We start from the raw sequence: 16,797 nt of genomic DNA on the forward strand, positions 1-16,797 counted from the left end.
CTCTGTGATCAACAAAAGATTACAATACTAACACGTTTTGTCCATCAAGATAATTTTCACAAATGAACGACTTTTATGAAGTTTGAAACCTAAATACAATCGCCAGAAATAAACAGCTAACCGTATGCTACAAACGAACTACACCATGGCCGCTCGACTTCACCATCACCAAGCTCCCGACAACTTTCCCAAACTTGATTTAAAAACCATTTTCCATAATACAGATTTACTCTGTGGATGAATCTTCATACACCTTTTTTTGGGAATTGTGCACAACATGCAGTCAAAATACAGTGGGCAGTCACGATCGATATTCGATTAATTGTGCAGCCCTAGTCTATGTATATATAAATATCTACGTATATGAAATCTATACATCTTTCCAGAGTTACAAAGAAAACCACAATGAGAGCTACAATCTACAAATAGAGAAAACTAGGAACAGTGGTGAATATTCCCAGAAATGGCTGGCCTACCAAAATTCCTTCAAGTGTACAATGACAACTCGTCCATCAAGGTACAAAAGAACCCAGGCAATCATCTAAGGAACTGCAGGTCTCCCTAACCTCAAATAAATCCAGCATTCATGATTCTATTAGAAAGAGACTGGGCAAACGTATCCAGCCGCAAGGGGAAAACCACTGATAACCAAGAAAAATATAAAGGCTCACATCACATTCAACAAAAACACCTTGATGACACCCCAAAATTGTTCATGAATAGCTTGAACATGACAATAGAGTTCAAGGTGTTGACTTTGCCACCAAATTCACCAGATCTCAAGGCCAATCCATGGAGGGCCCCCCTTACAACTTGCAGGACATAAAGGATCTGCTGCTAACATCTTGGTGCCAGATATCACAGCACACCTTCAGAGGTCTTGTTGAGTCCATGCCTCAATGGGCCAGAATGGTTTTGGTGGCAGAAGGGGGACCTACACAATATTAGCGTTATTGCTGTTCAGCGTATGTGTTCGAGGTCCTGGAGAAGCAGCTGGCGGATAGGAGAGGGCGACAAGTGGACCTGGATCATCTAGTTGTATTCGTATCAGAAGACAACCTGCATCATGTTCCAGAAACTACAATAATCAGAGACAACTTTACTGCAAGAACTGTTCCCTCTCTGTCTTGCAGACTTACCTAACAGACTGAGTGACCATATTTTACCAGTACGTTTTGTTTCTTGATTTATGTTAACACTCTACAGTCTGAGGCCTTTCAGATACTTTTGAGGTAGTCTGACATGCCTTTACATTTTAATATATTTCACCTATCTAAAAAAAATTCATCCAAAAATGCTACATATGCTTATATTTACTACAAACTCACCAATAGTAATTTGAGAGCAGCAAGAATGTCATGAACATAGGTTTTGTTTAAATGAACTGTAAATTTACACTTTTCAAAAACCTATTTTCAGTGGTTTTTAGGATTACTATAATAAATACATTATAAACATTTTTTGACAGGACTTTTGAGCTCTGAACCTTGTAAACATAGTTGTTGGCTACACATAGATGATTAAATTATGCAGAAATGTCATGTGGTCTGACTACAAAAGTTGTAGAACTTTGAAGCGACACTATTTTTTTCCCAAAGCCAGTGGCGTACACAATAAATATGGAGGAGATGGGTGTCAACACCTGTAATAGTTCCCCTCCCCACTGTGAAAGGTAATGGCCCTCCCTATTGTCAAAGGTAATTGCCTATCTGGGATGTCATTGTGTCTCCCATACCTCAGCAGCTATTTACACATTACAGATTTTGCCATGGCACATATTTACAACTACATTTACACCTGGCATGTATTACAATAGCCCTATACTAATGAGTAGTAATACAATAAGGGCACAATAACAGCAGTAAAACCCCCACGTCTGATTTAGTTGGCCTTCAAGGATTACTACAATCTTGTTTTGTATAGCAAACAATTTAAATGCTCCAGATTCTGATCACACGATATGGTATAAAATAATTCATCAGTGAGGGAGCTACTCTGAACATAGTAAATTACATATAACCTAATGAATGAAAAACATTCATCTAGAATGTGTGCGTCATGAATTGTAGTGCTGTAATATGTTATTCCCCTACCTAGCCTATAAGCTAATCAGCATCATTCTCACTGTAGTCAACTGAATTTAACCTCCAATATTACTGGACAAACAATATTATGCTACATGAACCTGATAAAATAATTTGTAACTACTCTGTAGTTGTAGCTACTCTGAACATAAGTGTCTGAACACAACAGTTATCTGAACACATAACAGAAGGGAGCAAAGACTATGAATGAAAAACTATCTATAGCTGATGGGTAATTAGTTGACCTTTCTGGTTGCTATGATATGTTTTTCTAATCTTTTACGTAGACAGACATTTTAGCAACGCAAGCTGCTTTACATATGTTTTAGCTAGAAAAGTGATAGATATGGTATGCATAGTTGATGGAGGCAAAATAATTCACTCAACTCTGAACATGTATGTACTATGAAAGGCTTTACAGAGCATAACAAAATGTTTAGCTACAGCTTGCGTGCGTCATGAATTGCAGTGCTAAGCATGTAATAATAATCATTCCATGACGAAAGCTAGTCAACAAAACTTACTCATCACAAACATCCTCTGCTGGATCAAGTCGAAGTTCGAAATGTAGGTGTGCCACCCTGTAGCTACTCAGTAAGTGTAAACAACCCCAACATGTGCTCTTGTTTATATGAGCAAATTTGGGCGTGGTCGCACGATTTCTTGCCTCGTAATTACCCAACGACAACCACCGATTTACCATAATGTTATCATATGAATAGCTCTCTTTGTTAATGGGTGGGACATCAAGAGCTGTTTTCTGAGTCAGAGACTGAAACGTGCATGCAGTTCATTTTCTTCTCTTCACAAAGCTCTAAAAATGTGTGTAGTTTCAATCTATATACATTTGGAAAGTAGACTGTTCAAGGTTTCTGGGGATGTCAGATTTATGTCTGTAGGACAAAAACTCGGAGATTTTGATGCGGAAGTGCGAACATTTTTTCCTGCAGGCGCTAAGAGTTAAGTTCTTCTGGAAAGGTACTACTGCATTAGACTCCAAGGATAACGTCTACAATGCGCTTTTCAATGAACAGATTGTCTGGGTCAACTGCATCAGTGTGGACATGCTTATACAGCGTCGGTCCAGCTATGCCACTAGTGGAATTTCAGTAAGACTGCGACATGTTCTCTTGCACAAACGTAAAGTGGCTTGTAAAGTTACCATGACACATCACCCTAATATAATGAATTCTGTGGAGAAAACTTCACTGAGATACATGTAAATATAGCGTGACTGATGTTCTTGATCCAACTGATAAGTGATCTACAAAATGACTTGACTAATTTCTAGTCACAGATTAAGACTATGACTACAAAGGACATGATAAAATTGAAGATGTGTCCTGTTACTAAGCTAATTGACCATGCAAAGGCCTGCAGTCTTTACCCATGCCAGGTACACTAAAGAATGAAGTATGTCCAATATTATTGATATAATGTACATCTTGTAGATTGAACGTTAAAAAAAATAGATTTTCTTTCAATATGAAAAGGCAACGTTAGCTTTGCATGAATGTGTTTAATCTATAAAACATTGTGTTTTTGTGTGTTTAATATTCTCAAATTGGCGGGGGAATGGTTTTATTTTCCTTTACTTTCTCTTATGCTTAAAATCTTATCCGCTTAATGCTGATTCTTATTTCTGAATGTATTTTGCACCAGGATGTTCTGACCTGATATGTCATGCCATAACATAAGTGGATGGAATGTACGCAAGGAGGCAAATGGTACACATTGTCATTTGGTACACAACGTCCTTTTATGTATTATATAATAAGCTAAATCTCTCTGAAATATTATATATATATATATATATATATATATATATATATATATATATATATATATATATATATATATATATATATATATATATATATATATACACACACACACACACACACACACAAAAATCACATAAATGACCTAAAACTCGTAATATATTGGGTAACATTTCACACACAGACAGGAAGGGATACAAGGCTGAAACAGAACTATGACTACACATTTCTCCATCTAGAGCAGAGGTGACGGAAGGAGTACGGGAGCAAAATGCTGAGATTTACTGTTCATTTAATTCCGCCTCTCTATACATTAAAATTCTAATCCATGTTTTTCCTCATGGCCAAAAAATAAACTTGTGCCCCCTCCAGTGTACAAACAGCGAAACTGCAATGTTCTGAAGGTCAAATACATGACATCCAATCAAATTATCCCGTCTTTCGTGGTCAAAACTGCATCCACTCAGTCAAGCATCAGGTGCGCATCTTACCGCAGGTCATTTATCGCCAGCACACAGCTATATGATGAAGTTAAGTAATAGCTCGTAACATTAAAATGGAGAAGTGGCTACAAAGCTATCGGCCCGCAACCACAGCAAGCACTGCTGATCCACAGTCCTCTGACAGCAGTGGCCCAGGTCCCTCCAACACCGCATCCATAGCAAGCGTAAGTGTACCCACTGTTACAAGCCCAGTTCACGCTAATACAGACAGCGATGTAGCCAAAGTTGAAACACCACCTGTTCTTCACCAGCAATTCGCAGAAAAACCATCAAAGAGGCACAAATATGATGAGAAATATTTATTTGGGCTTTAAATACGCTGGCAGTGAAGAAAATCCCCAGCCATAGTGTGTATGTGTGCAAACATACTCTTTCATAACTGCATGAAACCAGCATTTCTGCGCAGACATTTAGAAATAAAGCATGCTACTCACTTTTTGCTAAATAAACCGAGAGTTTTTTGAAAGACATTTAAAACAACTCAGGAGTAGTAAGACCCTTATAACAGCATAGGAAAACCTAAATAGGAAGGGTCTGGAAGCATTCTACATGGGGAGTTGCAGAGTGGCTAAGATGGGCAAACCCCATACTATTGTGGAGGACTTAATTCTTCCTGTTACGGCTGATATAGCTGGTGTAATGCTTGGGGAAAAGGCCAAAAACAAAAACAAACAAACCAAAAAAAACAGGATGCCATCGTCAGACAGCACAGTTTGAGAGAGGGGGTACGCCACTGTAAAAAGTTAGGGAACCACTGATATAGAGAACTTTTGCAAATAAAATTAATCTACTGTGAAGAACCTGTCTCCAGATTTATTTTTACACTCATTGCATCTGACTGAAGCATTATTCTGGTGTAAATGATAACAGAAATCAAAAACACAGCTAAGAAGTCATTTCACAGGGGGTTTAAAATAGCACAAGTTGCATTTGGTAGTCCTACCTTTCCAAAGCTGCCAACCATTTCCTGTACCAATGAACGCATGGGAGCGACATAAATAATTTTGAAGTCATCTATGTTGATGGTGCCATCCATGTTGATGTGCTTGCCGATTTCTCTGAGCATGGCCATCAGTGCAACATTAGTTTTACCAGCTCCCTGTGGGTCACACAGAAAAGCAATAAAGAGGCAGAAGTAAGCAAAGATATTGGCTTCCTGGTTAAAAGAAATGTCACATATCAAAACAAAGGCTCCACTGGCAAAAGGACAAAAGGATGCATCAATGAAAAGGTAGAAAGTTATGTTTTCTGTAGACCTATAATAATATAGTGATCAATTTTGTCAGGATATGGTTGTCATATATTGGGGGTATCATGCTGGATCTCTTTTTATAAACTGAAAGCAGCTAATTTTGTTCTTAATCTTTAAAATAAAATGTTAATTTTACAGATTAACAATAATTTTTACCCTCCTTTGTGTGATTGTGATCATGCTTCACTATTTGGCAGCTGGATAGATGAATCTGGGTCTGTCGGATGCCACACCACCACTACCCAACAGAATGCATAATGCAAACAGTAAAATTTGGTGGAGGAGAAATAATGGTCTGGGGCTGTTTGGGCTCCTGGGATTGAGTAACAAAAGTTTGAACACACTGAAATAGAAGGGGTCCCTCCCCACCTGATTACAACTGGAAGCTATTAGCTGGAAAACACAATGGAACCACTGCATGAAGCCTTACCTAGTCCAAGTTCAAATTTCATAATATCAAAGAAAATTTAAATTTTACACATTTTTCTAAGGGTATGTCCATGCGTTTTTACCAAAATCACCTTTTGGAGACTCCAAAGGACCCTTAGTGACCACGGACACGCAACTAGAACAAAAAGGCTACTGTTCTATTTTCCCTCATAATTTTGGGCACTAATGAAAGGTGACACTAAGCGCCATCATATCCCATATCCATCAATCTACAAAATGTATATTAAATTTAAACTAAAGCTTATTTATGTCTGTACCCTCAAAATAACTCAACACACAGCCATTAATGTCTAAACTGCTGGCAACAAAAGTGAGTACACCTCTAAGTGTACCCCTAATTCTCCGTTTGAGAATGCCCCACAGATGCTCAATAGGGTTTAGGTCTGGAGACATGCTTGGCCAGTCCATCACCTTCACCCTCAGCTTCTTTAGCAAGGCAGTGGTCGCCTTGGAGGTGTGTTTGGGGCTGTTATCATGCTGGAATACTAGATGACATCTCACATCATACTGTACTAGATGACATCACTGCACTTTTTGATGTCTCCAGCTTTATACCTCAATATAACTCCATATTGGCAAAAAAAAATAAAATAAAAAAAACTTTTTTGATCACAGTTCAAAGATTCTTTTTATGGTGTTGGTCTATCTTGCCAAAGAGTGTATACTACCTCCCTAGTATGCGCCGAAGTTCAACTAAACCCTTGGAGAAGTTAACCCATCTCTCTTAGACACTCTTCTTTGGAAACTCTGGTCACATGTTTGTACTTATTTAGAAAATCTCAGGCCTTGAATCTGTAAAATTTATTATGATTTGTACATGCGGGGGAAAAATAAAATAAAAGTTTCCCATGGCAGTCTGAGAGTCATGCATTTCCTGCACCATATAAATGTCTTTAGGAATCATGATTTTTTGTCTTATTGCCCACCCCTAGTGCACAGGTATTCAAATCTCTATTCAGGTAATTGTTATTCCCAACTCAACATTAAATCAGTAATAAATGAAAACAATGAAACTCAGGTCTGCAGTTTAAACTCATTTTGCACCAGAACTACACAGCTTTATTATTTAACATGGAATGTTATGCTGGTTTGACATTCATTTCTGTGGTTTCATTTTGTAACTATCTGTACTGACTATCAGATTTGAATTTTGACCATCAGATCACACTGCTACCGTAGGACAGGGGTTGCCAAAATAAGGGTTGCCTGAGTTACAAATGGGGTACTGACAGAAACTCTCAATCTCATTTGTTTCATTCATTTTATGAATTAATATTAGAAACATCAAAGACAGACTTTGTGTTCAATTATTTCAAAATGTTACTGAGTCACAGACAAGCTACATTTAAATGAAGAGTGCATCTTAATTTAGTCTTTTCACCATCCTGACACACAGCACTAACATAACTCAGCAAAAAAAAAAAAAATTCTCCTATTCAGCTACCTCTGATAAACAAAATAGTATCTCAAATCACATTGAAGTATTATTCTAGAGTACAAACACTAAACGAGATTTCCAGTTACGTTAAGTGTTTGATTTTTAAAAGTACTCAAAAGTCTGACTTGCATACCAGCCTTTTAAATTTTCAGGATCAGTAAATACTTTTCAATGCAAAGTTAGAGGTTTTCATTTAGGATGTAGCCCATGGCAAATAATCACAATGGCAGCAGAAAGTTAAGAGAAACGGAGCTTGTTAGTGTGTTTCACTGTGCATGAAATCAAACATTTTACCGTTCAACTTCGAAATTTGACACACAGGGCTGTTTTAGCTCTGACAAGCCGTCTAGTGAATGTGGTTTTTAAATCTTCCGGATGTATACAAGATACACAGTCAAGTGTGTGAACGCTGTGACTTGCACAGCCATTGCTTCTGCATGCACACACAATCAGGCATCTAGTATAAACCAGGCTCTATAAATAGGAGTTCACTTGGTTGCAAACCTGGAAAAACAGGCACCCACTTTGATGTTAGGTCAGTGGTGGTGTAAATTTTGTTGTATTTATCGACACCTTCTGTGAAACCAACACATACACCTAGCAGATCTGCTCTCTGGCATACAGAGACTCACTTATAGAGTGCAGCCAAAAAAAAGGGGGGGGGGGGGCATTTCAAGTTCTTTTTTTTACTGCACAAAAAAAATGAACTAAGCATAGTTTGTGATAATACACAAACTCACTGCTGTTCGGATTGCTATAAACAGGCAGTTGATTTGGTGTGAAAATAATTATATAAAAGTCATGGTTGGACATGAAGTGACTTAGAAAAGGCAACCCAATTATACATCTAAAAAAAAAAAAAAAAACAACAAAAAAAACCTCTACATGAAAAATCTGGCATGATGACTGAACATGTAATCTTACAGTGGGAGCGCACACCAACAGGTTCCCATCCGTCTCCATGGTGGTCTTGAACAGCTTACTTTGGATGCGGTTCAAGGTTTTGAACCCCTCAAATGCTGCTTGGGAGTACTTTGGCATCTTCTCAATAGCCACAAGAGTCTGAAAAGCAATTACACTAAAAATGTAAGCACTAGCATGCAACAGAATTTGCCACAGACAATACAGTAAAGTATCTAAAGTTTCACATATCTGAGACAGAGCTCAGATATGCAGTACACTCATACAACAGTACTGCAGTGTTATTTAAAATGGATTGCTACTCTGGTGTGGAGCATTCATAAAAATGAAATCTCCGTTTAGAGCTCAAGTAACCAAAACTTTCAAGCTCCAAAAAGTTCATAAAGGCATTGTAAAAGTAATCCATGTGACTCCAGTTGTTTAATCCCAGTTTTACGAAGAGATACAAATGCTTTGTGTACGCAAAAAACTAAAATCAAGTCTTTATTCACAAAATATCTTCACTTCGCTCTCGCGATACAACGAGACCCAGAAGCACTTCCTGTGCTGTAAACAGTGCAGAGGGATGCTATACACAAACCAAGTCACATAGAGCAATATTTCTATCAAAGATGTCTGCAGATTTCGACCTAGAGGAAGATTTGCATTTTTTGTCTGTTGTCATGGCATTTTTTTTCCCCTTCATTTTCTCTCATGTCAACAGGCATGTGCTCTGGTTCTCTCAGGAACGTGCGTTAGAGATTGATGCAAACGTCAAGATATTTTGTGAATAGAGACTTCACTTTAGTTTTTGGCACACACAAAGTATTTGTATGCTTCATAAAATTGGGATTAAAAACTGGACTCACATGGATTACTTTTACCATGCCTTCAGGGACTTTTTGGTACCTGAATGTTTTGGTTACAGTGACTAAACAGAGGGACAAATCTCACAGGTTTCTTAAAAATGTCGACATCTGTGTTCCAACGATCAACTAAAGTCTTATGGGTTTGGAACGACATGAAGGTTGATTAATTGATGATAGAATTTACATTTTTGGGTTAACTATCCAGTTAAAGTATATAACTAGAGATGCACGATACTAAATTTCTCAGCCCATACCGATAACCGATTATGCAGAATGATATGGGCTGATACCGATAGTTCTGCCTTTTATGCGTTCTTTTAAATTAATAATGATCAATTTAAAAGAATTCTGTAAGAAATGCAAATAAAAACTTTATTCTCTCCATTTCAACAAGTTTTCTTACAGTAACTGGTCTCAAACAGAAAACACATTACTCAAGTTAACATGAACACATTAAATTCTGAAGATTAAAGTAAGATTTCTTAACTTATTGAATGTTATAAATTCATATTAACATGGAATTCTAAAAAACCTCCTGTTAGGCTCACATTCACTCACCACAAACAAAAACATTTCTACTAGATCATTGAACATCAAACTGGTAATACATAAACTTTTTTATATATATTAACATTAACTGGATATGAAATACTACTCTACTCGACACTGAAACTTCGGCGGTGTAAAATTTTTGCAGTGCAGAGATTACAGAGTTTACAAATTGTAGTGGTGTCGTTATGCCACAGAAGAGACATCATCTTTACACACAGCATGAAATTGATGTGTTTTCCCAGCTTCTTATGATTGACAGGATATAATCGGCCGTGATCATGGGATGTTTTTAAACTGTCGGCCGATAGCGTGAAAAATAGCCTTTATCGGCCGATACATCAGTGCATCTCTATAAATAACACTGAATATTTGATTGCATAGCACTTGCTTGCAATAACTGCATCAAGCCAGCCACCCACTTACAACATCAAACTCTTGCATTTTTCTTTTGTGATGCTTTTCCAAGCTTGTTTCATGGCTTCCTTCAGTTGTTTGTTTTGAGGGGTTTCTCCCTTCAGTCTCCTCTTCAGGAGATGAAATGCATGCTCAGTTTGGTAAAGGTCTGGTGACTGATTTGGCCAGACTAAAACTTTCCACTTTTTCGCCCGGATGAAGTCCTTTGTTGTGTTGGCAGTGTGTTTTGGGCCATTGTCATGCTGCATGATAAAGTTCCTGCCAATAAGATTGGACACGTGTCTGTAAACTGGCAGACAATGTTTCTGTAAACTTCTGAATTAATTCTGTAGCTACCATCATGAGTTAAATCAATAAAATTAGGGAGCCTGTTCCAGAACCAGCCATGCAAGTCCAAGCCACGACACTACCTCCACTGTGACTCAACAATGAGCTTGGACCATGAGCAGATCCTTTCTTTCTCCATACTTTGGCTTTTCAATCACTTTGGTAAAGGTTAATCTAGGTTAATCTAGGTTCCAGAGCTTTTGTGGCTCATCTCTGTATTTCATTGCAAATTCTAGTCTGGCCTTCCAGTTCTTACTGCTTATGAGTGATTTGCGCTCCAAGTTGTCTTTAAATGTTGGATTGTTGTACCTTCACCCCTGCCCTCTGGAGGTTGTTGGTCAGGTCAGTGACACTCTTTCTCTTCACAATGTTTGTCATCATCTCGTTTCCTCAGCCCACCCGTTCCATTCTGGTTGTTGGTACACCAGTGGTATTTAACTTTTTCCAGGACATTCCAAATTGAAGTATTGGCTATACCCAATGCTTGTGTAATGGCTCTGATCAACTTTCATGCTTTTCTCAGCTTTAAAATAGCTTGCTTTTCTCCCACAGTCAGCTCTCTGGTCTTCATGTTGGTTTATCCTTTTTAACAACAAATGCAGTCTTTACAGGCAAAACCCCAGGCTCATTTGTTTTGGCTAGGCCTATTATTTTCAGTCAAGGGAAGGTGTAATGCTACAGCATACAAAGACATCCTATACAACTGAGTGCTTCCAACAGTGAGGCAACAGTTTGGAAAAGGCCCAAATATGGGTGTGACGGTGAGGTTTCCACAAATTTTTTTAACCATGTAGTGCAAGTACTGTATGGCTGTTTGCCTGAAAATGGAATTAACATACTGTATATTTCTCCACTATATTTGCCACCAAATAATTAACAGATACTGAACGACAATTTGAAGGAAAACAAGTGAATTTTGCACGGCACTGTACATTCTATAACACTGCTTCTTTCCAAAATGCACAAGCAAAGAAATCACAAACTGTGGTGGCATAAGAATTAAGTAAGTAACTACAATATGTGTGAACCTAAATGTATTATTTAAAATAAACCCTCACCTCATCCTCAGAGAAGGGCTTAGGTTTAAGTGCAGGTACATGAACCTCCTCATAACCTTTCCTCTGTTTGCGGAAGGAACCATCGGGTAGCTGGCAGCGCTTATTGGCCATAAAGTGACTGCCCTGGGTAAAGGCAAGGTCCTCTAGATCTAGCAGACGCCGAGCTGACATTGTCTACAAAGAGAATAGCAGACAACAACTTCTTCAAAACAAATTTGAAACAACCATTCAGTCCATACAGGATTTTGTGGAGATTTGTTTGTGATTGTTGCGGCTAAAATCGCTCGATTTTCCTGTGGCTTTTTGACAATCTGCGATGCAATTTGCTGAGTTTTTGTGTACCTTTTTTACTTGGCCCAAATCTGCTGTGATTTTGAAAAAGTGCAAGAGTGCAGAGTTTACTTGATTTTGCATTCACTTCTGCAATCGCAAAATCACAAAATCCTGGACTGCCCATTTTAGAGGTCATGCTAAAAATATAAATTAAAAAGCACATGGGGGATTAAAAAAAAATGATTTGTACAGTAAAAAGCATTAAACCACCTGTCCATGATCAATGTCCATTGACTCCAGATCACTGTCTACTCGAGACTTTCTAACTCTTTCTCTTCGTGATCTCTCCTCCTACAAAGAAAAAAAAAAGAGCGCAGTAGCCATTTAATGTTTCCTTCTACCAAAGCATTTTTTACACAGCACTAACAACTGTGCAAGTCTATTAACATTTAGGCTTAAACTTCAGTGGGCAGAGAAAGTTCTGTCACAAGGGAAAAAAAAAAAAAAAAAAAAAAACAGTATTCCTGCCTGAAAAGTTTTCTATTGATCAAACCACAAAATCTTACACCCTGAAGCTTTAAATAGTTATAGACCATGAGAAGTGAAGGTGCTCACTCGAATGATGTCTTCTTTTTCAGTCTCCTGCAACTGGTAAAGAATTTTAGACAAATCCTGGTCCGCTTCCATTTTGTTCATAATCCTCTCCTTCTCCGAGTCACTCTGAGCACTTGCCAACATGGTGCAGTAAAGGACTGCGAGAGTAAGAGAAATGTTAATGGAGAATTGTGAAAAGAATAAGCTAATTTAAAATAATTGGTCAGGAGTGCCTTTACTCATTCGTCTATGCTGGCGTAGGACCTTGATGAAGTCAAAGGTGTTAAAACCCAGCAAAAGTACCAACTGATTTTCACATTCTCGGTCATCAGTGGCAGTCTGAAAACAGAAAAAGAAATGGGAATGCAGTTATGGTTAGTTAAATCACAACATGAATTTCAGGACCAGAATCTAATTCTAAGAGTAATGCAACAAGAAAACAAGTAAAAGTCCTAAAGGAAATAGAGGTCGAAGGATCTCACCTTGAGAATCTCCAGAACCTCATCAGCTTTCTTCTGAGACACAATAGCATCGTCATAGAAACGACTGAGCTGTCGCTGAAGCCAAAAAGCATCGATATCTCTTGGATGAAGGTCTTTCTTTTTATTCGTCATCACATCTCCTGCGCTTCCAAGCTATATAGATAAGAGAAAAGAATTGACATCAACAAAATTCGATCATAATTTTTGGCAAAGAACATCATTATCAAATAGCTGAACTGTGTTCTGAAGCAGCCTCTGGTGCACTTGGAAACATCATCGAGACCAAAAATGCATTTGATTTAGGTAAAAAAAAAAAAAAGTTTTTTTAAATAAATAAAAAATAAGGAGCGTGTTACAACAAAGAAAGCTTCCACTAAAGTATGGGAACTCTTCACATTAGTGTCGTTGGCCTCATGACAACTTGAGTAAAATTGTGATTTTTTTTAATAATCCAAAAAACATTTTCTTGTGGTATTGATTTCAAAGAAGAAAAATAAAATTTTAGGAAATACTGAAAAAAGTGAGGAAAAATAGGACTGGAAAACAAAAGCAACTGTTAATTCGCAACTTAACTTCATTTTACTTTTTTTAAATTACATAACATTCAACTCCTGAACCAGCTGTCCTGTGGAAATTTCTGCCAAGCTTTCAATCTATCTAATGTGACTGAGTGAGCAAGCTAACCATGTTTCAAAACACCCTTTCCAAATCAAGGAACTGTTACAGTTGACAGTAACAATGAAATAACTGTATTCCTTCCAGTATTACCATTAACGGAGAGATGGTTGAAAGTGTGGAGCATTTCAGATATCTGGGCATTACATTGGATTAACATCTCAACTTCAATTAGCACACTCTAGGTATTTACAAGTGGTAAAGAGACTCACAGTTATCCATAAACTTAAATATCTGTCTTCTTCTGTACCGAAGTATTACACATTAGGTACTCAGCCATTGTGATGCCGGATGCATTTGTTGTACGATGATCCTGATGTTTTTTTCTCCTTGTCCCCTTCTCCCCTCTATGCCTGTGATGGTTTATATATAGGATGTTATGTTTTTGTACACACCCACTGTGGAAACAAATTTCCTCTCTGAGGACCAATAAATTATCTATCTAGAATATTTCTATCAGAAAAGAAAATAAAGATCGGAAAAGCGTCAGGAATGCCCCTGTAAGAACAGGGGAGGACTTACACTCAATTATTAGGGTACAAACACACCATCAACAAACACTGCTGCTCAGACCCGAGGCCTCGTTCATCAATCATGTGTATGCACTTTTCTCTGCATTGAATGGGATTCATCAAGTTTTGCTTGTGTGAGGATCAGCATATATTTCTGCACATGCCCGAGCACGTGTCTGCAAGAACCAAGAACCCTAGTGGTATAAAAGTGTAATAGCAGGTAAATTGACTATGTGGAGCTTCTAAATCATGTAATCATGAGCGCAAATATGATTTCGGTGCTCATAAAATGCACATGACAAAATGTAAAGTAAAATTGCATAAAAGGAACAATTAACAATTGCTTGGAATTATGCATCGTTTTGCTCATGCAGCTTTACAGAGGAAAACGTTTTTAGCACCACTGGAAAATATGCTGAGAGTGAGGAGTGGATCATCAGTTGACTTCATTTGCAGAGTGCAGTTTTAGTTGATTTATATTCTAGGACTTTTCTCAACAGGTACAGTTCAAAGAGAAATTGGATATGGTACTGGCATTTCCCAACCAGTCACAAACTGAATACAGACACATCTTGCCTTCATTCATATTGCTCACACTGCAATACATTTTCATAACCAGCAGTGGAAAAGACACCAAAAATGACAACTTTCCATGCTTACAAAGAGTTCCTAAATATAATTGTGGAAATAGAATGCACACTTGCTCATAACAGTCCCCCCCGAAACTATTGGAACAACAAATCCAATAAAAATTTTTTGCTGTAGACTGAAGACATTTGGGTTTGAGATCAAGAGAATTACAAGAAGAGAGTTTAGAATATCAACTTCTATTTCCTGGTATTTATATGTAGATGTGTTAAACTACATAACATTTTGTATCAGACTACCCAACATAGGAGAGCAAAAAAAAAATATTTAGGCAACAGAGGTGTTTCTTGTTACCCAGGTATGTCCTGTTGGATTGACAGTCAACAATAAACAGAACCGAACATCTACTCTTGGTATTAGCCTTCAGTTTCACCTGTGAAGACTCCATTTACTGATAAAAGGGATAAGCCAACAAGATCAGAGAGCTGTCTATGGGAGAAAAGCAAGCCATTTTAAAGCTGAGAAAAGAGGAAAATCAGAGGCATTACAAAAACAATGGGCATAGCCTATGCAACAATTCAAAAGAAAGAAGTGTACTGAGCAAGACCGAATGTGTCAGCCAAGGAACACAACAGCTAATGACGAACATTGTGAGAACTGAAGAAAAACACAAAAGCAACAGTCAGCGACATCAGCAGCCTCTAGAAGGCAGGAGTGAAGGTATCACAATCCACCATTTGAAAAAGACTTTGAGAGCAGAAATATAGGAGGCCATAGCACAAGATGCAAACCACTCATCAGCAGTAACAATCAGAAAGCCATATTAGCATTTGCAAAGAAATACAGAAATGAGTCACAAAAGTTCTGGAAGAAAGACCTCTACCAAAGTGATTGAAAAGCCAAAGTGTGGAGAAAGAAAGGATCTGCTCATGATCCAAAACATACAAGGTCAACTGTGAAACATGGTGGAGGTAGTATCATGGCTTGGGCTTGCATTTCTGCTTCTGGAATGGGCTCACTAATATTTATTGATTATGTAACTCATGATGGTAGCAGTAGAATGTATTCAGAAGTTTACAGGAACACTGTGCCAATCTACAGAGAAATGCTTCCAAATTAATCAGGAGGAACTTTATCACAGAGCAAAATGAAACACACTGCCAACTCAACAAATGATTGTCGAGGGGGAAAAAAAATGGAAGGTTTTAATCTGGCCAAGTCAAGCACCAGACTTTAACCCAATTGAGCAGGCATTTCACCTCCTGAAGAGGAGACTGAAGGGAGAAACCCCCAGGAACAAAAATAAAGAGGCTGAGGTAAAAACCTAGAAAAGCATCACAGAACTTCATAGGGATCACCTGTACACCTACTCATTTACGCAATTACCTGATCAGCCAATCATGCAAAATGATAAAATCATCAGATATGGGCCAGCAGCTTCAGGTAATGTTCACTTCAACCATCAGAATGAGGGAAAAAAAAAAAATTGAGCTCAGTGATTTTGACCATGGCATGACCGAGGTAGCAGAGGTGGCTTAATGGTGTAGGGAATGTTTTTTTGGCAGCCTTTGGGCCTGTTAATACCAAATCAATCATCGCTTGAATGCCACAGCCTATTTGAGTATTGTTGCTGACAATGTGCATCCCTTCATGGTGACAATCTTCTAATGGCTACTTCTAGCATGATAATGTATCATGTGACAAAGCAAAACTGTCTCAAACTGGTTTCATGAAAAAGACCATGAGTTCCATGTTCAGTAGCCTTCCCACTCACCAGATCTGAACCCAACACCTTTGGGATGTGGTAGTTTTGGAGATTCACAATGTTAAAGTGAAAAATCCACAGGAATTGTGTGATGCAATCATGTCAACATGGAACAGAATCTCAAAGGAATGTTTAACATCTAGTGGAATCCATGCAAAAAAAAAATTAAGGCTGCTTTAAGAGTAAAGTGAGACCATACCCGGTATTAATATAGTGTTCCTAATAAAGTGTTCCTATATTGTGTCCATATTTTTAAATTGTATTTATGTATCAGACAAAC

General features: G+C 37.9%; 1 protein-coding gene across 1 annotated transcript in view; it reads right to left on the reverse strand.

The window, feature by feature from the left end:
- snrnp200 (small nuclear ribonucleoprotein 200 (U5)) overlaps positions 1-16,797 on the reverse strand; it is a 94,945-nt gene that overhangs the window by 69,065 nt on the left and 9,083 nt on the right. Inside the window, exons 7-13 of the mRNA XM_053624787.1 lie at positions 12,978-13,130; positions 12,735-12,834; positions 12,517-12,653; positions 12,172-12,252; positions 11,629-11,802; positions 8,433-8,570; positions 5,312-5,467 (exon numbers count right to left, since the gene is read on the reverse strand). Coding sequence (XP_053480762.1) covers positions 5,312-5,467; positions 8,433-8,570; positions 11,629-11,802; positions 12,172-12,252; positions 12,517-12,653; positions 12,735-12,834; positions 12,978-13,130 — 939 coding nt within the window. The remainder of the gene's footprint in view (positions 1-5,311; positions 5,468-8,432; positions 8,571-11,628; positions 11,803-12,171; positions 12,253-12,516; positions 12,654-12,734; positions 12,835-12,977; positions 13,131-16,797) is intronic.

This window comes from Ictalurus furcatus, chromosome 5 (assembly GCF_023375685.1).
Source record: "Ictalurus furcatus strain D&B chromosome 5, Billie_1.0, whole genome shotgun sequence".
NCBI classification, from domain to species: Eukaryota; Metazoa; Chordata; class Actinopteri; order Siluriformes; family Ictaluridae; genus Ictalurus; species Ictalurus furcatus.